Source organism: Bubalus kerabau, chromosome 6 (assembly GCF_029407905.1).
Source record: "Bubalus kerabau isolate K-KA32 ecotype Philippines breed swamp buffalo chromosome 6, PCC_UOA_SB_1v2, whole genome shotgun sequence".
Lineage (NCBI taxonomy): Eukaryota > Metazoa > Chordata > Mammalia > Artiodactyla > Bovidae > Bubalus > Bubalus kerabau.
The window spans coordinates 20,622,403-20,641,303 of record NC_073629.1 but is presented as its reverse complement, the minus strand read 5'-3'; the positions used below and the strand labels follow the sequence as shown (position 1 = coordinate 20,641,303).

The following is an 18,901-nucleotide window of genomic DNA, read 5'->3' as shown; positions in this document are numbered from 1 at the left end:
ATTCACTAGAAGGAAAGGAGGCACCTAGGCCACTGATGAAGGCTCAATACAGGTCTGGCTGGAGAGAATTGGTTCTAGCACGGTAAATAATAGAGACTAAAGCTCTCAGGTCCAGCCAGGCTGGGCCAAATGTTCTAGGCAACAGCAACCTCATATGGGAATGTGAACTAAGAGAGTCGTAATCTTGGAATCTAAGTGTGGGGCTTAGATTGGAATCTAAGTGTAGGGCTTAGATTCATAATCTTGGAATCTAAGTGTGGGGAATCTAAGTGTGGGCTTGTGCAGGTACTGGGCCAACACGCAGTCACTTCCAAGGAGACTTGTATCCTTGGTGACCAGGCTGGGCCAGGCTTTAGCAGCAATACTAGGTGGTATGGAAATAGAACTCCAGCCATGCACTGTTAGCAGAGACTTGATGATTATCTCTGTTCCTGATTCCTAGAAACAGGGCTTCTTCCCCCATCCCTGGCTTGAGCAAATCCTCAGGATTATTTGAAAATACAGGAAAGGAAACCAAAGGCTTCCACTGGAGATACTAGACTTTGCCTTCACCAGAACAGAGGGTGTTATATTGGTTAAACTGGAAAAGAGATGATTTGTACCCTTATTGAGTGAAAAGAAATTCATGGTAAGGTGCAGGTCAGGATAAAATAAAGGCAGATTTAGATTGAAGCAGTACTTGAGGGTGATGTGTGTTCCCCTCCAGAAGCTCAGAAATTAACCTTTTCCCCACCTTCTAAAGTTAAGTGAATAACTTCCTAGGTGACTCAGTGGTAAAGAATCAGCCTGCAATGCAGGAGACATAGGTTCAGTCCGTGGGTCAGGAAGATGCCCTGGAGGAGGAAATGGCAACCCACGCCAGTATTCTTGCCTGAAAAATCCCATGGACAAAGGAGCCTGGCTGGTTACAGTCCATAGGGTCGCAAAGAGTTGGATACAACTGAGTGACTGAGCATGTGTGCACGCGCGCGCACACACACACGCCATCTAAAATAAAATGCAAGACCAACACATGGTTAATCAGAGCATCAATATACAGTCACAAGAGAGGCACAGATTTAACTGTTTTCTTACTTTCTCTCTTAACTTATCCAAGGGGGGAGAAATGCATCAATTAGAAATGTATCAAATGTGGAAGCAGAGAAAGAGGAGCAACTCAAGGCAAACTCACACAGGGCCAATGTGGTGAATGCTGTTCAGGAAAGAAAGCAACTTAGCCATTGGACAGCAGAATATTTCCAGTCCTGGTAGTCAGATAGCCCTTGGTGTGGAGATTCAGGGAGTTGCAGCCACAGACCTTGAATCCATCTGGTTTTAGTGCCCACATTAGCTCTGTTAATCTGGTGTCCTTAAATATTTCTTTCACTTACCTTAAACCGGTGGCTTAGAAATCCAATGGGTTTGCAAATAAGTTTTATTGGGCAGACCCCTCCAGTATAATCTACAAACCCTGTGCAGGTGTGTGTTGCATTTTACCTTTGATTTTTGAGTTAACATTTAAAAATTATTGTGAAAGTAATAAATGCACAGAAGTAAAAAAAATTTTTATAAATGTTAGGGAAAGGGAAGTCGCTCAGTCGTGTCCGACTCTTCGCGACCCCATGGACCGCAGCCAACCAGGCTCCTCTGTCCATGGGATTTTCCAGCCAAGAGTACTGGAGTGGGGTGCCATCACCTTCTCCGATGAATGAGTCTACCTATTTGTAAAAACGTGACTGATGAAAACAGTGCAATCACTAGGTTATCACACTGTGCGAGTTCAGTTGTCAAGACGGAGCAACTCAAAGGACATCACACAATCTATAAACCAGCTGGAAGGAGCCATCCAGACTTTGCCCTGCAGAACCCTTTCTGGGCGATGATCAGACAAGTCCTCATAGATGATATACTTAAGTAACATTTATAAATGTTACTTAAGATTAAAAATGCAGAAATGTCCTAGCCACTGCCTTGTTTCACAAATCTTCTTTCCAGAGTAACTGCTATTAAGGTAATTTGTTTTTACACATATGTGTATTTTTCCAGACATTCTTCTTTTCTTTTTATTTTTAAAGTAATATTTTTGAATAAACTATCCATTTTTATGCTTCAGAATTCAAAAACTATTAAATGGCGTACTGTAAAAACTCTTGGAGTCAAGACTGTGGGGTGGGGAAAAATATCAAGAACCTCAGACATGCAGATGACACCACACTTATGCAGAAAGCCAAGAGGAATTAAAGAGCCTCTAGATGAAGGTGAAAGAAGAGAGTGAAAAAGATGGTTTAAAACTCAGTATTTAAAAAAAGAAGATCATGACATCCAGTCCCATCAGTTCATGGCAAATAGATGGGGAAATGATGGAAACGGTGATAGACTTCATTTTCCTGGGCTCCAAAATCTCTATGGACAGTGACTGCTGCCATGAAATTAAAAGACACTTGTTCCTTGGAAGAAAAGCAATGAAAAACATAGACAGTATATTGAAAAGCAGAGACTTTTTTTGCCTACAAAGGTCTATATAGCCAAAGCCATGATTTTTCTGGTAGTCATATATAGATGTGAGAGCTGGACAATAAAAAAGGCTGAGCACCGAAGAAGTGCTGCCTTCAAACTGTGGTGCTGGAGAAGACTCTTGAGAGTCCCTTGGACAGCAAGGAAATCAAACCAGTCTGTCCTAAAGGAAATCAGTCCTGAATATTCATTGGAAGGACTGATGCTGAAGCTGAAGCTCCAATACTTTGCCCACCTGATGCAAAGAGCTGACTCATTTGAAAAGACCCTGATGCTTGGAAAGATTGAGGGCAGGAGGAGAAGGGGACAACAGAGGATGAGATGGTTGGATGGCATCCACAACCCAGTGGACATGAGTTTGAGCAAACTCCGGGAGATGGTGAAGGACAGGAAAGCCTGGTGTGCTGCAGTCCATGGGGTTGCAAAGAGTCGGACACAACTGAGTGCCTAAACAACAACAAAACTCTTACTCCCACCCTTGTCCCCACCTTCAATTTGCCCTCTTCAGAGACAACCAGTATTAATTTCTTAGGTATCCATCCAGTGATATTTTACATATGTATAAAAATGTGTATTTTTGCTATTATTTAACAACTAAGGGACTTCATTTGTGGTCCAGTGCCTAAGTCACCATGCTCCTAATGCAGAGGACCCAGGTTCCATCCTTGGTCACGAAACTAGTCCCACATGCTGAAACTAAGAGTTCACATGCCACAACTAAAGATCCTTCATGCCACAAAAAAGATCGAAGATCCCACGTGCCTCGGGATCTAAGACCCAGCAAAGCCAAATAAAGAAATAAATATTTAACAACAAATATGATCTGATCTGAGCATGGTATATATTGGAGAAGGAAATGGCAACCCACTCCAGTGTTCTTGCCTGGAGAATCCCAGGGACGGGGGAGCCTGGTGGGCTGCCGTCTATGGGGTCACATAGAGTCGGACACGACTGACGTGACTTAGCAGCAGCAGCAGTGGCAGCATGGTATATGGGGCTTCCCTGGTAGCTCAACTGGTAAAGAATCTGTCTGCAATGAGGGAGACCTGGGTTTTATCCCTGGGTAGGGAAGATGCCCTGGAGGAGAGCACAGCAACCCACTCCAGTATTCTCACCTGGAGAATCCTCATGCACAGTGGAGCCTGGTGGGCTACAGTCCATTGGATTCCAAAGATTCAGACAAGACTCAGGGACTAAGTAGAGCACAGCACAGCACAGCAAAGCAATTTATATACCATGTTCTGCACTTGTTTTTCTCATTTAATCATATATCTTGAAGATCACTTCATATTAATGCACAAAGAGCTTCCTTAGCCTTTTTTTTTGTTTATAACACCGCTGAAGAGTATGCTCCTGTTTGGGTGTGCTATAGTTTGTTTAACCAACACTTGCTGATGACAATTTATTTTGTTTCTAAACATTTTATTTCAGATAATGTTGCAGAAGATAATTTAGCACTTTATGTCATTTCAGAGGTATGTAGTTTAATTCCTAGAAGTTGAATTGCTGACAGAGTATTGCAGAATTTACAAAACAAGTTTTTTATTTTTTATTTTTTTTGGCAAGCTGAGTTTTTGTTGCTGCCTGGGCTTTTCTCTAGCTGTGACAAGCAGGTGATACTCTCTAGTTGCGGTGTGCAGACTTCTTATTGCAGTGGCTTCTCTTGTTGCTGAGAGTGTGGTCTAGGGTGTACAGGCTTCAGTAGTTGTGGCACATGGGTTCAGTAGTTGTGGCTCCCAGGCTCTAGAGCACTGTCTTAACAGTTGTGGCACACGGGCTTAGTTGCTCCATGGGATGTGGACTCTTCCCGGATCAGGAATCAAACCCACCTTCTCTGCATTGGCAGGCTGATTCTTTATCACTGAGCCACCAGGGAAGTCAGAATTTACAAAATTTTTTTAACTACTTGTGAATAATCAAAACTCAGAAGCTTTCATACCAAAAAAATTGGTTTTTAAGTTCCCTTGAAAAATTGGAGATCTGGCAGCATCATATGTGCCACACAGGAGAAAAATTAGCTAGAGCTAAATGTCAACTGCTCCTTGTAGGTGAGATATGTATTTCCTGAGTGACCACAGTTCTGTCTCACCCGGTTTTGCTCCATTACATTACTTTCTTGATGTCTGAAACTCTCCGAGTTTTTAATCCTTATGTTCCTTTGTTTTGATTCTGAAATTATGCAGTAACCTTCAGATTATGATTCTATTTCCCCTAAGTCTGTCTGCAAGGAAAGGATCATTTGGCATTCCAAGGTTTCAGCCTCCACACTATGATATCTCATGATCAAGTAATAAGTAGCATATGTTTGTGATTTTTCAACGTATAATAATAGATTATAGGTGTGAATGTGTTGAGCACACCAATATGAACACTGACATGAGTACAGGTGTATCAGTTACTTATTTCACATTATTAAGCTGGCAATTCAATTCAGTTCAGTCACTCAGTCATGTCCAACTCTTTGCGACCCAATGGACTGCAGCACACCAGGCCTCCCTGTCCATCACCAACTCCCAGAATTTACTCAAACTCATGTCCATTGAGTCAGTGATGCCATCCAACCATCTCATCCTCTGTCATCCCCTTTTCCTCCCACCTTCAATCTTTCCCAGCAACAGGGTCTTTTCAAATGAGTCAGTTCTTCGCATCAGCTGGCCAAAGTATTGGAGTTTCAGCTCCAATAAGCTGTCTTATTATTATTATTTTCAATATGTTGGACTTCCTTGGTGGTCCAGTGGTTAAGTCTCCACATTTCCATAGCAGGAGGCACAGGTTCAACCTCTGATCAGGGAACTGATTTCACATTCCATGCGGTAAGGCCAAGAAAACCAAAACTGATTTATACCAATGGGTCATTCCATTGGATTACATCTAAAACAATAAAGAATATTAAAAATAATATAATTTATATCAGGGCCTGATTGTCTCTGACAGGAGTTACTCTTCAATCCTTAACAAACAAACAAACAAAAAAAGCCAGAGTTTGGCTCCCTAACTATTGTCCTGGAAAGGATTACACAGCTCAAACCTGCCTTTCCTACAGTATTTCTAAAATTTTAGGGAGCAGGGACTTCTCTGGTGGTACAGTGGATAGGAATTCACCTTGCAACGCAGGGGATACTGGTTCAATCCCTGGTCCAGGAAAAGTCCACATGCTGCAGAGCAGCTAAGCCCCAGTACCACAATTACCGAGGCCTCACCTAGAGCCTGTGCTCTAGCAAGAGAAGCCACTGCAATGAGAAGCCTGAGTATCACAATGAAGAATAGCCCCTGGCTTGCTGCAACTTGAGAAAGCCAGAGCACAGCAATAAAGACTCAGTGTGGCCAAAAATAAAATAAATAATTTTTTTAAAAGCTTTAAAAGAAAAAATTTAGTGAACAAATTACCTGGCGGTCTTACTAAAATTCAGATTCTGATTCAGTACTCCCTGAGTTGGGGCCAGAGATTTAGGGTCTCTAGCAGGCTCCCTGACTGCATGTTTAGCCGCAAGTCCTCATAAGACACTTGCCTGAGTCCCACCGCTGATCTATTGGACTATTTGCTTCAGCTTCTCAGGGCAATGAAGAAATCAGATTGGAATATGATGCTCCAAATTGCCTCTGTTTCTCTTCAACATCCCCATTCCTTACTTCCACCCTCAGCCCACCCACACACATATCAGAAAATTGAACGAATCTTAACAGTAACATAATCAGGGCAGAGCAAAGATTTCCCTTTAATCATCACAAACTCCAGAGTACTGCATGTATGGGGCAATAGGTCAGTTGCTAGAAGAAACAAAGATAATTAAGATATGAACTCAGCCTTGAGCTGATCACAAACCAGCAGAGGAAACACGCAGACCCAGATAACTCATGACAGGAAAAAAATTAAGGTAATGGAAGCACAGGGGCAAGAGTTGATTCCACAGGGGGTAAGTGATGGTCCCAGGTACATCGCATTGGGTTGGGTTTGGGTCCAAGTTATGTCGTTTAGGATCTTTTGTTGCAGGGCACAGTCTCTCTGTGGCATTCAGGCTCTCTAGGTGTGGCACATGGGCTCCAGAGCACATAGGCTTAGCAGTTACTCCGAGGTATGTGGGATCTTAGTTCCTTGACTAGGGATCAAACCCAAATCCCCCGCACTGGAAGGCAGATTTTTAACCAAGGAAGTCCCTAGAAAAGAGATTCTTAAACTCTGGTCCCTGTTCCAACAGCATGGGCATCACCTGGGAAAATCTTAGACATGCAAATTCTCAAACTCCACCCAGACCTACTCCAGGGGTGGTGTGGGGATAGCAACCTGTGGTTTACAAGCTCTCCAGGTGATTCTGATACATATTAAAGTTTGACTATGAAAACTTCACATAGAAGACATTTAGTTTGACCCTAGAGAACTAGTATTTCACCAACAGGAGGGTGGGCTTCCCAGGTGGCACTAGTAGTAAGGAACCCGCCTGCCAATATAGGAGACATAAGAGACACAGGCTTGGTCCCTGAGTTAGGAAGATTCCCCTGGAGCAGAAAATGGCAACCCACTCCAGTAGTCTTGCATGGAGAGTCCCACGGACAGAGGAGCCTACTGATCGACAGTGCATTGGGTTGCCAAGAGTTGGAAATGACTGAAGTGACTTAGCACACAACAGAAAGGCAAGGGTTGTTCCAGGAGATAGATCACAGTCAGCAAAGGAATGAAGATATAGAAGTGAAACACATAAACGTATTGGGGGAAAAGCATATAATCAGGGATGCAAATGGAGAAATGGGAAATACGCCGGAGAGGGAAATGGAAGACAAATTATGAAGAGCTTTAAATTTTATAATTGAAGTTTGAACATAAAGAAAACAGTTTTAAAGCAGGGGAGTGACATGATCAAAGCCACTAATAGAACCGATCTACAATAAGGGCTACCAACCAGGAGGCTACTTTGTCCTGGCAAGAAATAAGAACTAGGGGACTTCCCTGTTGGTCCAGTGGTTAAGACTGCATGCGTGCTCAGTCACTCAGTCATGTCCAACACTTTGCAACCCCATGGACTGTAGCCCACAAGGCTCCTCCATCCATGGGATTTCCCAGCAAGAATATTGGACTCGGTTGCCATTTCCTCCTTCAGGGGATCTTCCCAACCCAGGGATCGAACTTGCATCTCTTGACATCTCCTGCATTGGCAAGCAGATTCTTTACATTGAGCCACCTAGGAAGCCTCACTGGTTAAGACTACAGGATTCCAAAGCAGAGGTGGCAGGTTCGATCCCTGGTCAGGGAACTAAGGTTCTACATGTTACATGGTGTAGCAGAAAAAAAGAAAGAGTGAGAGAGAGGGAGTGAAAAGAAGGAGGCAAGAGAGAGGGAGAGAGAGAAAGGAAGGAAGGAAGGACTAAATAAAGACAGCAGAATAGGAAATGAAAGTGGGGAAAAGATATAAAAAGCATTTACAAGCTAGGATAAACAAGCTGTATTGTATAATGGTTTAAGACAACAAGATGTAGGGTCAAACTGCTATGTTCTAACATTTTTTAACTTTGTGGTCTTGGGAGATTTATTTAATTCTGTGCCTCAGTTTTCTATCCATTAAAAAAATAATAATATATGCAATGGAATATTATTCACTCATAAAAAGGATGAAATCTTACCATTTGTGGCAATATGAATGGACCTGAGGGAATAATGCTAAGTGAAACAATTCAGACAGAGAAAGATAAATACTGTATAATCTCATGTATATGTGGAATCTTAAAAGCAAACAAACAAAAAGACCACCAAAACCCAATTCATACTGACAACAAAATGGTGGTTTCCAGAGATGTGGGAAGAGGTAGGTGGGTAAAATGAGTGAAGGGAGTTGAAAGGTACAAACTTCTAGTTATAAAATAAAGAAGTCATGGGGATGTAATAAACACCATGGTAGCTATAATTAATAATATTGTATTGCATATTTGAAAGTTGTTAACATAGAAAATCTTTTCTCATCACAAGAAAAAAATTATGTATGGTAGCATGTTAACTAGACTTATTGTGGTAATCATTTTGCAATATACACAAATATCAAATCATTATTTTGTATATGATGTTGTGAGTCAATTATATCTCAATTTTAAAATTTTACTTTAAAAAAAAGAGACAATATTATTATTGTTCCTACCTCATCAGATTGTTGTGAGAATTAAATTAACAACTGTAAAGTGCTTAAAACACTGCCTGTTATGAAGTAACCAATAAATACCATGTGTGTGTTTTATAAGGAGTAATATGTCTAAAAGAGTCCTAGAGTCTACAGGCTCTATGGTAACCACAGCCATGAAATTAAAAGACGCTCACTCCTCGGAAAAAAAGTTATGACAAACCTAAACAGCATACTAAAAAGCAGAGATATCATTTTGCTAACAAAGGTCTGTATGGTCAAGCTATGATTTTTCCAGTAGTCATGTGTGGATGTGAGAGTTGGACCATAAAGAAGGCTGAGCACCGAAGACTGATGCTTTCGAACTGTGGCATTGGAGGAGACTCTTGAGAGTCCGTTGGACAGCAAGGAGATCAAACTAGTCAATACTAAAGGATATCAATCCTGAATATTCATTGGAAGGACTGATGCTGAAGCTGAAGCTCCAATACTTTGGCCCCCTGATGCAAAAAGCAAATTCATTGGAAAAGACTCTGATGCTGGGAAAGCCTAAGGGCAAGAGTAGAAGGAAAACGACAGAGGATGAGATGGTTGGATGGCATCACCGACTCAATGCACACGAGTTTCAGCAGATAGTAAAGGACAGGGAACCCTGTTGTGCTGCAGTTCATAGGATCTCAAAGAGTTGGACATGACTTAACAACAGCAACAATACATCTAAAATTTCTACCTCAGGGACTTCCCTGGCAGTCCAGTGAGACTTCACACTTCCAATGCAGGGATGCAAGGGGCCTGTGTTGAAACTAAGATCCCACATGCCTCATGGTGCATCCAAAATAATTAATGAATTAAAATAAAATTTCTAGCTCAGGTAAGAAAATACAATCACGAGGTGAGTTTGGAACATTCTGAATTTCAAATATTTTGAGAAGACTTTTACTTCTCTGTACTTCAATTCCTGGTGTCGTAACAATAAGAAATAGGTACTTAGCATGGTCCCAGGAAACTGGTGGACAGGTGAAATGAGCATAGGTGAAAGGGCGGTCACCAGGGGAGGAATTCAAAAACTTTGATGATCCTGGCTGCTTGGACCCTATTTTCAGTCTTACACAGAAGGTTCCATGAACTTTCCTGGCAGTCCAGTGGTTAAAAGTGTGTTTCCACTCCCTCTGACATAAATCACAGCAGGATCCTCTATGATCCACCTCCCAGAGTAATGGAAATAAAAGCAAAAATAAACAAATTGGACCTAATTAAACTTAAAAGCTTTCGCACAACGAAGGAAACTATAAGCAAGGTGAAAAGACAGCCTTCAGAATGGGAGAAAATAATAGCAAACGAAGCAACTGACAAAGAATTAATCTCAAAAATATCCAAGCAGCTCATGCAGCTCAATACCAGAAAAAATAAACGACCCAATCAAAAAATGGGCCTGAAGAACTGAACAGACATTTCTCCAAAGAAGACATACATATGGCTAACAAACACATGAATAGATGCTCAACATCACTCATTATCAGAGAAATGCAAATCAGAATCACAATGGGGTAGGTACCATCTCACTCTGGTCTGGCTGCTATCAAAAAGTCTACAAACAATAAATGCTGGAGACGGTGTGGAGAAAAGGGAACCCTTTTACACTGTTGGTGGGAATGCAACCAATACAGACACTATGGAGAACAGTGTGGAGATTCCTTAAAAAACTGGAAATAGAACTGCCATACAACTCAGCGATCCCACTGCTGGGCATACACACTGAGGAAACCAGAATTGAAAGAGACATGTGTATTCCAATGTTCATTGCAGCATTGATTTACAATAGCTAGGACATGGAAGCAACCTAGATGTCCAGAAGCAGGCGAATGGATAAGAAAGTTGTGGTACATATACATAATGGAATATTACTCGGCTATTAAAAAGAATGCATTTGAATCATTTCTAATGAGGTGGATGAAACTGGAGCCTATTATACAGAGTGAAGTAAGTCAGAAAGAAAAACACCAATACAGTATATTAACGCATATATATGGAATTTAGAAAGATGGTAACGATGAACCTATATTCGAGATAGCAAAAGAGACACAGATATAAAGATCAGACTTTTGTACTCTGTAGGAGGCAAAGGTGGGATGATTTGAGAGAATAGCATTGAAACATGTATATTACCATATGTGAAATAGATGACCAGTCCAAGTTCAATGTATGAAATAGGGCACTCAAAGCCAGTGCACTGGGACAACCCTGAGGGATGGGATGGGGAGGGAGGTGGGGGGGTTTCCAGATGGGGGACACATGTATACCCATGGCTGATTCATGTCAATGTATGCCAGAAACCACTAGAATAAAGGAATTAGCCTCCAATTAAAATAAATAATTTTTTTAAGTGTGTTTGCAATGCAGGGGGCATGGGTTTGATCCTTGGTTGGGGAACTAAGATCCCACATGGATGCAGTATGGCCAAAAAAAAAAGAGAGAGAGAAGGTTGGCTTATACTTTTTAAATGAATTTAGGAGCACTTGGTGTAAAGATGGCTGAGCAAATTAAATTATTTAATGAACTCATTAAATTAAAGTAGTAATGAGATTCCGTGGTAGTCAATAGTGCTGATTCATCAAATACATCACTCCAGTACTCTTGCCTGGAAAATCCCATGGACGGAGGAGCCTGGTGGGCTGCAGTCCTTGGGGTCGCTAAGAGTCAGACACAACTGAGCGACTTCACTTTCACTTTTCACTTTCATGCATTGGAGAAGGAAATGGCAACCCACTCCGGTGTTCTTGCCTGGAGAATCCCAGGGACGGGGAAGCCTGGTGGGCTGCTGTCTATGGGGTCGTGCAGAGTCGAACACGACTGAAGCGACTTAGCAGCAGCAGCAGCAGCTCCATCCTTCTGGAGATGAGACATGACTGTTCTTCCTGGCCCTCTCCTGTTGGGTAGGGCCTCATTCAAGCCAGTATGTTGAGTCATTCTAGTTACCAGTGTGAAACTCTCTGGTGATATCTCCTTATGGCAGGGTGGCACATCAGCCTGGGTTTCTGAGTAGCTATCGTGAGCAGAATTCCATTGTCACCCTTTTAGAGATGATTATGCGGTGTGAACGAATAATACATGATTCTTGTTTTAAACTTTTGGTATTGTTTCCGCAACATAGCCTAGTCTATCCTGACACAGATATCATTTAAATACAAATCAAATTCTTAAAAATTAAAGTTAACAAAGAGTCCTAAATGAGAATGTGGGGAAAGAGACACTTTCACAGATTTGCTAGTGAAAGTAAAAATTGTTTCAACCTTTTTGAAAAGTAATATGACAGTGGATTCTGATAAAAATAGGGGAAAATACATATTTTTTCAACTCAGATTCCATTTTGAGGGATCTCTTTCACAGAAGTAAAAGTACTACTGCAAAAGGATGTTTAATGTTTATTGTTGAATTTTTGTTGTGGCTAAAAACTGAGCACAATCCAAATTTCTAAATATGATTTAACCATATTATGAAGTATTACACAACTATCAAAAAGAAAACTTTTAATTGACTTCATGGCACGCCCACATGTTAAGTGAAAACAGAAACAAAAAAATTCATGTTTGATCTTGTACACACAAGCCTAGAAAACTAAGTTGATTTACCTCAAAGGAGCAGGGGTGGTTAAGTGATGGGGGTGGAGAAGCTATTTTCGTGTTTTTCATATTACACCTTCCACCTGATGTGAAGAACTGACATTGGAAAAGACCCTGATACTGGGAAAGATTGAAGGCAGGAGGAGAAGGGTACGACAGAGGCTGAGGTGTGGCATCACCCACTCGATGAACATGAGTTTGAGCACGCTCCGGGAGTTGGTGATGGACAGGGAAGCCTGTCGTGCTGCAGTCCATAGGGTCGAAAAGTAGGACACGACTGAGCAACTGAACGGAACTCGACTTATTACAATTTGTACGATTTATGTAACACAACAAACTCAAGTACAAGGGAGAATTCTAAACCTTAGTGTTTGCCGACTGGGCCTCTGCACAACAAACTTAGTACTACTACCACCAGTTGTGGGGCGGTAGAAGAGGCGGAGCCTTTCTGCAATGTATCTAAGCCTCGCCCACTTTACCCGCCAATCGTTTCTCACGTGTGCCCTGGAAGGATTTTCCTTGACGCATGCGTACGCCCCTGAGTTTCCCAGCCTTCGACGGGGCGCCCTGCGGCTTTGGGTTTGACCCCATCAGGCTACCGTCGCAGCGACCGGAACGGCACCTCTGGCTTGCTTCCGGCGTCTCCCCCTCCCCCCACCCCCTCCTCGCTTCCCCTTCCCTCCCTCACGCTTCTTCCCCTCCCCCTGCTCCCTTTTCTGTTTGGTTTCGTTCTTTCCTACCGGGGCCGACCCCTGCGTCGTGAGTCAGGGGTCTGGCTGGTGAGAAAGAGCCATCTTTAGCTGGAAGCAGGGAGGTGTGGGAAATACTGTTAATTGAGGTATTTGGAGACCAAGGGCTTGTATGGAATGTTTTGTTTGTTGTAAGAGGTTGGGCGAGGGTGGGAAGGAGGTCTTTCCCAGAGACAAGCGGGGACGGTATTGAACTGGATTTGCGGGTGGGTGGGACGCACCCCTAAAATGGGTAGCGCGGGGGTGGGGCGGCGTGTGGGCAAAAGAGAAATGGAGACAGTGAGAACTGGCACTAGGGTCGCATGGCCTTCTGGCTTCAGTTTTGCCTTAACCGTTTGATCGAAAAAGCAGTTAACACCAGTGTGTGTTGTATGTGCGAGTATTTAAAGTGTCGATTTAGGTAGCCACCTTTTATTCCCAAATTATTTTATTTCATTTTACTTTGGGAAAACCTTTTCTGCTGCAAGCTTTTGTGTACTTAAGTGTCTTTCAACGTGAAAACAAAGTGATATAAGGAGAAAAGTAATTAAAGAGAAAACAACGAATTAGGGAGTTGTAAACCAAACCTTCCCCTCCAGGTGGGGGTATTTGCTCAAATTAGCATAGTGTGCAAAGATTTATCTCATTAGTCAAGGAACACAGGTCACAGAAATATCTACCTCAATAAATTGCTTCTTTTCAGTTTCCTAAAACATTATTTTTGGTAGCTCCTTGTTGCGTGATATATGTCCTCCATGCCCTGTCAAACTTTTTCATTTTATTCAGGCCTATAGTCTACAGCCTATAGGAGATGAGAACTCTACAAAATCTCAGCTTCAGACACTGGTGAACTGGGGGGTTGGGAATGGGGGGCAGACATGGACTCAAACCTAACTACATATATCTGAGTAACAAGTAGCTGAGTAGGAATGAGTTTTATTAGGGGACTGAAATTCTCTATTGTGGTTATGATCACTCCAAAAGTAATTTTAGTTTCCTGCTCCATGTAGAGGACGGCAATATGTCCTCCCTCCCTGGGTGCATTGGTTTGGCAGCTGCAACAGCAGCAGTGGAGTCTGAAGAAATTGCAGAGCTGCAACAGTCCGTGGTTGAGGAGCTGGGCATCTCAATGGAGGAGCTTCGACAGTTCATTGATGAAGAACTGGAAAAGATGGACTGTGTACAGCAGCGCAAGAAGCAACTAGCAGAGTTGGAGACTTGGGTAATACAAAAGGAATCTGAAGTGGCCCATGTTGACCAACTCTTTGATGATGCATCCAGGTAAGAACCACATAGGAAATAGTAAATCTGCCCATTGGCAGACATTTTTAAAATAGTATAATTGTTATGACATTGTACTTTAGAAGGTACAGACATGTAGAACCTTGCTCTTCCTCAAAGGTTAAGGCCCAGATTGTCTGCACAGTCATCATCTAATATTCATCTAGCAGCGGTTAATATATGATCAGCAGTAAAAGTGAAAAAGTGAAAGTTAGTCACACAGTCGTGTCTGACTCTTTGTGATCCCATGGACTGTAGCCCACCTGGTTCCTCTGTCCATAGAATTCTCCAGGGAGGAGTACTGGAATGGGTTGCCATTTCCTTCTCCAGGAGATCTTCCCGACCCAGGGATCAAACCCAGGTCTCCTGCATTACAGGCGGATTCTTTACCATCTGAGCTACTGATCAGCAGTAGAGGAGTCCAAGACTTGAGTCCCTTCCGCTTCTTTATCCTACACTCTACTTCAGAACAGTTGTTTTGTTTTCTTACTAGAATCACCTAGGGAGTGCATATTGTGAAGATTTGCTGTTTTATGTAACTGTGAAGCTTTAACAAGTTCCTCGAACCTTATTTCTACTCTAAACCCCCAGAAGAGTGGTTTCTTTTGCCCTACTTGTCACTTAGAATGTATTTTCAAACAACAAAAGGTGAATAATGAAGTTGAAAGGACCATGCTTTGAACTTACTTTGGATTTTTCAAGAAACTACAATTTTTTTTTTTTTTCCCCTATGGGATAAGCCTCTTAAATTCAAAACAGAGACACTTTGGAATATGATCTGTTTGAATAGAAGTCATTATATAGTTAAATATATATAAATAAATTCTAATGGCTTTTCCCCCTGCTTCTGCTGGCTTTGACCTTTTCTACATGTGTTCCAATATTAGGGCAGTGACTAACTGTGAGTCTTTGGTGAAGGACTTTTATTCCAAACTGGGACTACAGTACCGGGACAGCAGCTCTGAAGATGAAGCTTCCCGGCCTACAGAAATAATTGAGATTCCTGATGAAGACGATGATGTCCTCAGTATTGATTCAGGTAAGAAATGAGGCTATGGACTGGAAACTCTCAGGATTGAAACTGAAACATGGGAAGATGAGCAGATAGAAGATAAGAGAGGAGAAACCGTTCTCACTACATATTCCTAACCATTGGACTTGTCTGTTACAGGAAAAAAAAAAAAATAGAAGATTGTTAGTGTCATGGATCTTCCCTACCTGCTACTTCCTGATTGAATTATTCTCCTTTCCCCATTCTGTATAATCTGTATTCTAAATTTCCTTGCTTTTTTTAATAGATGGCATTTAACATGTGTGTGTGTGTGTGTGTGTGTGTATTTCAAAGCAGATTATTTGGTTTTGTCTATAACAATTTTTAAGGTATAATTTACATACTATAAAATTCACCCACTTTAAGTGTACAAGTTAAGTTTTAGTGAATAATTTTATAGTACAGCAGTCTTCACCCCAATCCAGTTTTAGAACTCTTGCATCACCCCAGAAAGTGCCCTCATGGTTGTTTGTCGTTAGTCTGTATTGTCACCAGCTGGCAACCACTGATCTGCTTGCTTTCTCTGTGAAGTTTTTGCCTGTTCTAGAAATTTACTATTAAGTAGGGTCACAGTATGTCATCTATCATGTCTGCCTTCTGTCATTTAACATAATGCGTTTGAGGTTCATCCCTGTTGCATTTATCAGTAGTTTGTTCCTTTTTTGTTGAATAACATTCCATTGTATGGATAGCCACATGTTTTTATCCATTCCTCAGTTGATAAACATTTGGGTTGTTTGCAGTTTGGGGTCATTACAAATAGTGTTGCTATGAACATTTGTGTGGAAGTTTTAATGTCCATGTTTTGTTTCATGTCTCTTGGATATTCCACCCAAGAGTAGAATAGCTAGGTCTTAAGGCAAACGTATGAGTTTTGAAGAAACTGCTGTTGTGTTTTCCAAAGTGTATCATTTTACATTCCTGCTAGCAAAGTATGGGAGACATCCTTGTCAGTGATTGGTATTGTCAGTCATTTAGCCATTCTAGTGGGTGCATAACAGTTATTCTGCGCGGGATCTTGGGCCACAGCAGCGAAAGCCCAGAATCCTAACCATTAGACCACTGGGGGACTCCTTCACATTGTGATTGTAGTTTGTATGTTTCTAAAGACATTGAGCACCTTTGCACATACTTATTTGCCATTTATGTATGTATTTTAGGCAACTATCTGTTCAGATCATTTTGCCTTTTTGAAAAAATTGGTTGTCTTTTTACTGTTGGCTTTTCTAAGTCAATATATATAAGTCTCCTGACTTATTGTACTTTAGGTACTATTCATTTATTAGGTCTGTTTTATAAACATTTTCTCCCAGATGTGGCCTCTTCATTTTCTTAATGATGTCTTTTGAAGAATAAAAATTCTTAAAGTAAGGATTGAGGGTAGTTGGTTGGTTTGTTTCACTTAACAGCTATCTAGTTGTTCCACCACTTGTTGAAAAGAGTGTCCTTTCAGGATGCTTGTTGAAAGTCAGCTGGCCATATATTTGAGGGTCACATTTCCCCGGTGGCTATGATGGTAAAGCGTCTGCCTACAATGCAGGAGACCTGGGTTCAATCCCTGGGTGGGGAAGATCTCCTGGAGAAGAAAATGGCAACCCACTCCAGTATTCTTGCTTGGAAAATCCCATGGACGGAGGAGCCTGTTAGGCTACAGTCCATGGGGTCTCAAAGAGTCGGACATGACTGAGCGACTTCACTTCACTTGATCTAAATGTTTATTTTTTACCAGCACCACACTGTCTTAATTACTATCGCTTGACAGTAAGTATTAAAATCACTTTGTGAAAATCCTCCAAATTCATTCGTATTTCATATATAGTCCAAATAAATTTTCGCATCAGCTTATCAATTTCCTGGAAATTTTTCATGGCTCCCTTAGAACTTTCTATATATTAGATCATGCTATGTGGAAATAGTCATTTTATTTCTTCCTTTCTAATCTAGATGTCTTTTTCCCCCCACCCTTGTTTTATTATGCTTACTAGAACCTTCATTGTGATGTTGAAAAAAGTTTGAGAGCAGACATCCTTTCCTTATTCCTGATTTTGGCAGGAAAACATTTTATTAACATATTAATTATGGTGTAAGTAGGTATCCTTTATCAGATTGATGGAAGTTGCTTCTGTTCCTAGTTTCCTGAGAGCTTTTATCATAACTGGATTCAATTTTAGATTTTGTTAGCTCCTTTTTCTGTATTGTCCTCAGATGATCATATGGCTTTTATCATTTATCCTATTAATAGAATGTATTACAATAATTATTTTTTGGATGTTAAACCAATCTTTTGTCCCTGGAATAAATCTCTCATCCTTGCCCCCCTCCCCACTTTGTCTTAGTGTATAATCCTTTTTATATGTTGTTGTATTGGATTTGCAAATGTTTAACAGTTTTTGCACATACATTTGAGGGCTGTTTGTAGTTTTGTAGTGATGTCTTTGGCTATAGCATCAAGGTAATACAGGCCTCACAAGATGAGTTGGGAGGTGTTCCTTCCTCTGAGTTGTGTGGGATGGTATTATTTCTTCTTAAATGTTTGATAAATTCAGCAATGAAACCATCTTGGCTTGGACTTTTCTTCGTGGAAAGCTTTTTTATAAATAAGCTTTTTAATTTGAAATCACTTTAGATTTGTGGAAAAGTTGCAGAGGTAATAGACAGTTCCTGCATACCTTTCACCAGTTTTTTCTCATGTTGCCATGCTAGATATTGGTCAAAACTGAGAAACAAACATTGGTACTTTATTTTTATCTAAACTCCAGACCTTATTCCATTTCTGGTTTTTCTGTTCCAAGATCCAATTCAGCATATCACATTGTAATTTATCGTGGGAAGGCTTTTAATTACTAATCCATTTTCTTTTTTTTTAATATACTTATTTTTATTTATTTATTTAGCTGCTCCAGGTCTTAGTTGCAGCACATGGGATTTTTAGTTGCTGCATGTGGGATCTAGTGTCTGACCAGGGATCGAACCTGGACCCCCTACATTGGGAGCTCAGAGTCTTTACCACTGGACCACCAGGGAAGCCCACCATTGTCTTTACCTGATATATTTATTTAAGTTTCCTATTCCTTCTCAAGTTGGTTTTGTTCATTTGTGTCTTTCTAGGAATTTGTTCACTTTATCAAAGTTGTCTAAATTATTGTCATATGTTATTCATCAGATCAGATCAGATCAGTCGCTCAGTCGTGTCTGACTCTTTGCGACCCCATGAATCGCAGCATGCCAGGCCTCCCTGTCCATCACCAACTCCCGGAGTTGACTCAGACTCACGTCCATCGAGTCAGTGATGCCATCCAGCTATCTCATCCTCTGTCATCCCCTTCTCCTCTTGCCCCCAATCCCTCCCAGCATCAGAGTCTTTTCCAATGAGTCAACTCTTCTTCGCATGAGGTGGCCGAAGTACTGGAGTTTCTCCTTTAGCAGCATTCCTTCCAAAGAAATCCCAGGGCTGATCTCCTTCAGAATGGACTGGTTGGATCTCCTTGCAGTCCAAGGGACTCTCAAGAGTCTTCTCCAACACCACAGTTCAAAAGCAGCAATTCTTTGGCGCTCAGCCTTCTTCACAGTCCAACTCTCACATCCATACATGACCACAGGAAAAACCATAGCCTTGACTAGATGGAC

The 18,901-nt window shown here is 41.3% G+C and overlaps 1 protein-coding gene across 3 annotated transcripts in view; it reads left to right on the top strand.

Annotated features, from left to right (window-relative positions):
* Window positions 1-12,861: 12,861 nt before the first annotated feature.
* The window catches only part of SETDB1 (SET domain bifurcated histone lysine methyltransferase 1), a 33,486-nt gene continuing 27,446 nt past the window's right edge, over window positions 12,862-18,901 (top strand). For 2 of the 3 annotated variants that reach the window (XM_055584348.1, XM_055584346.1), the window contains exons 1-3: window positions 12,862-13,052; window positions 13,953-14,223; window positions 15,111-15,262. In XM_055584348.1, the coding sequence (XP_055440323.1) occupies window positions 13,964-14,223; window positions 15,111-15,262 (412 nt within the window). In that variant the 5' untranslated portion in view covers window positions 12,862-13,052; window positions 13,953-13,963. Of the gene's footprint in view, window positions 13,053-13,148; window positions 13,170-13,952; window positions 14,224-15,110; window positions 15,263-18,901 lie in introns of those variants that run through there. The other variant, XM_055584347.1, reaches the window with a different exon arrangement.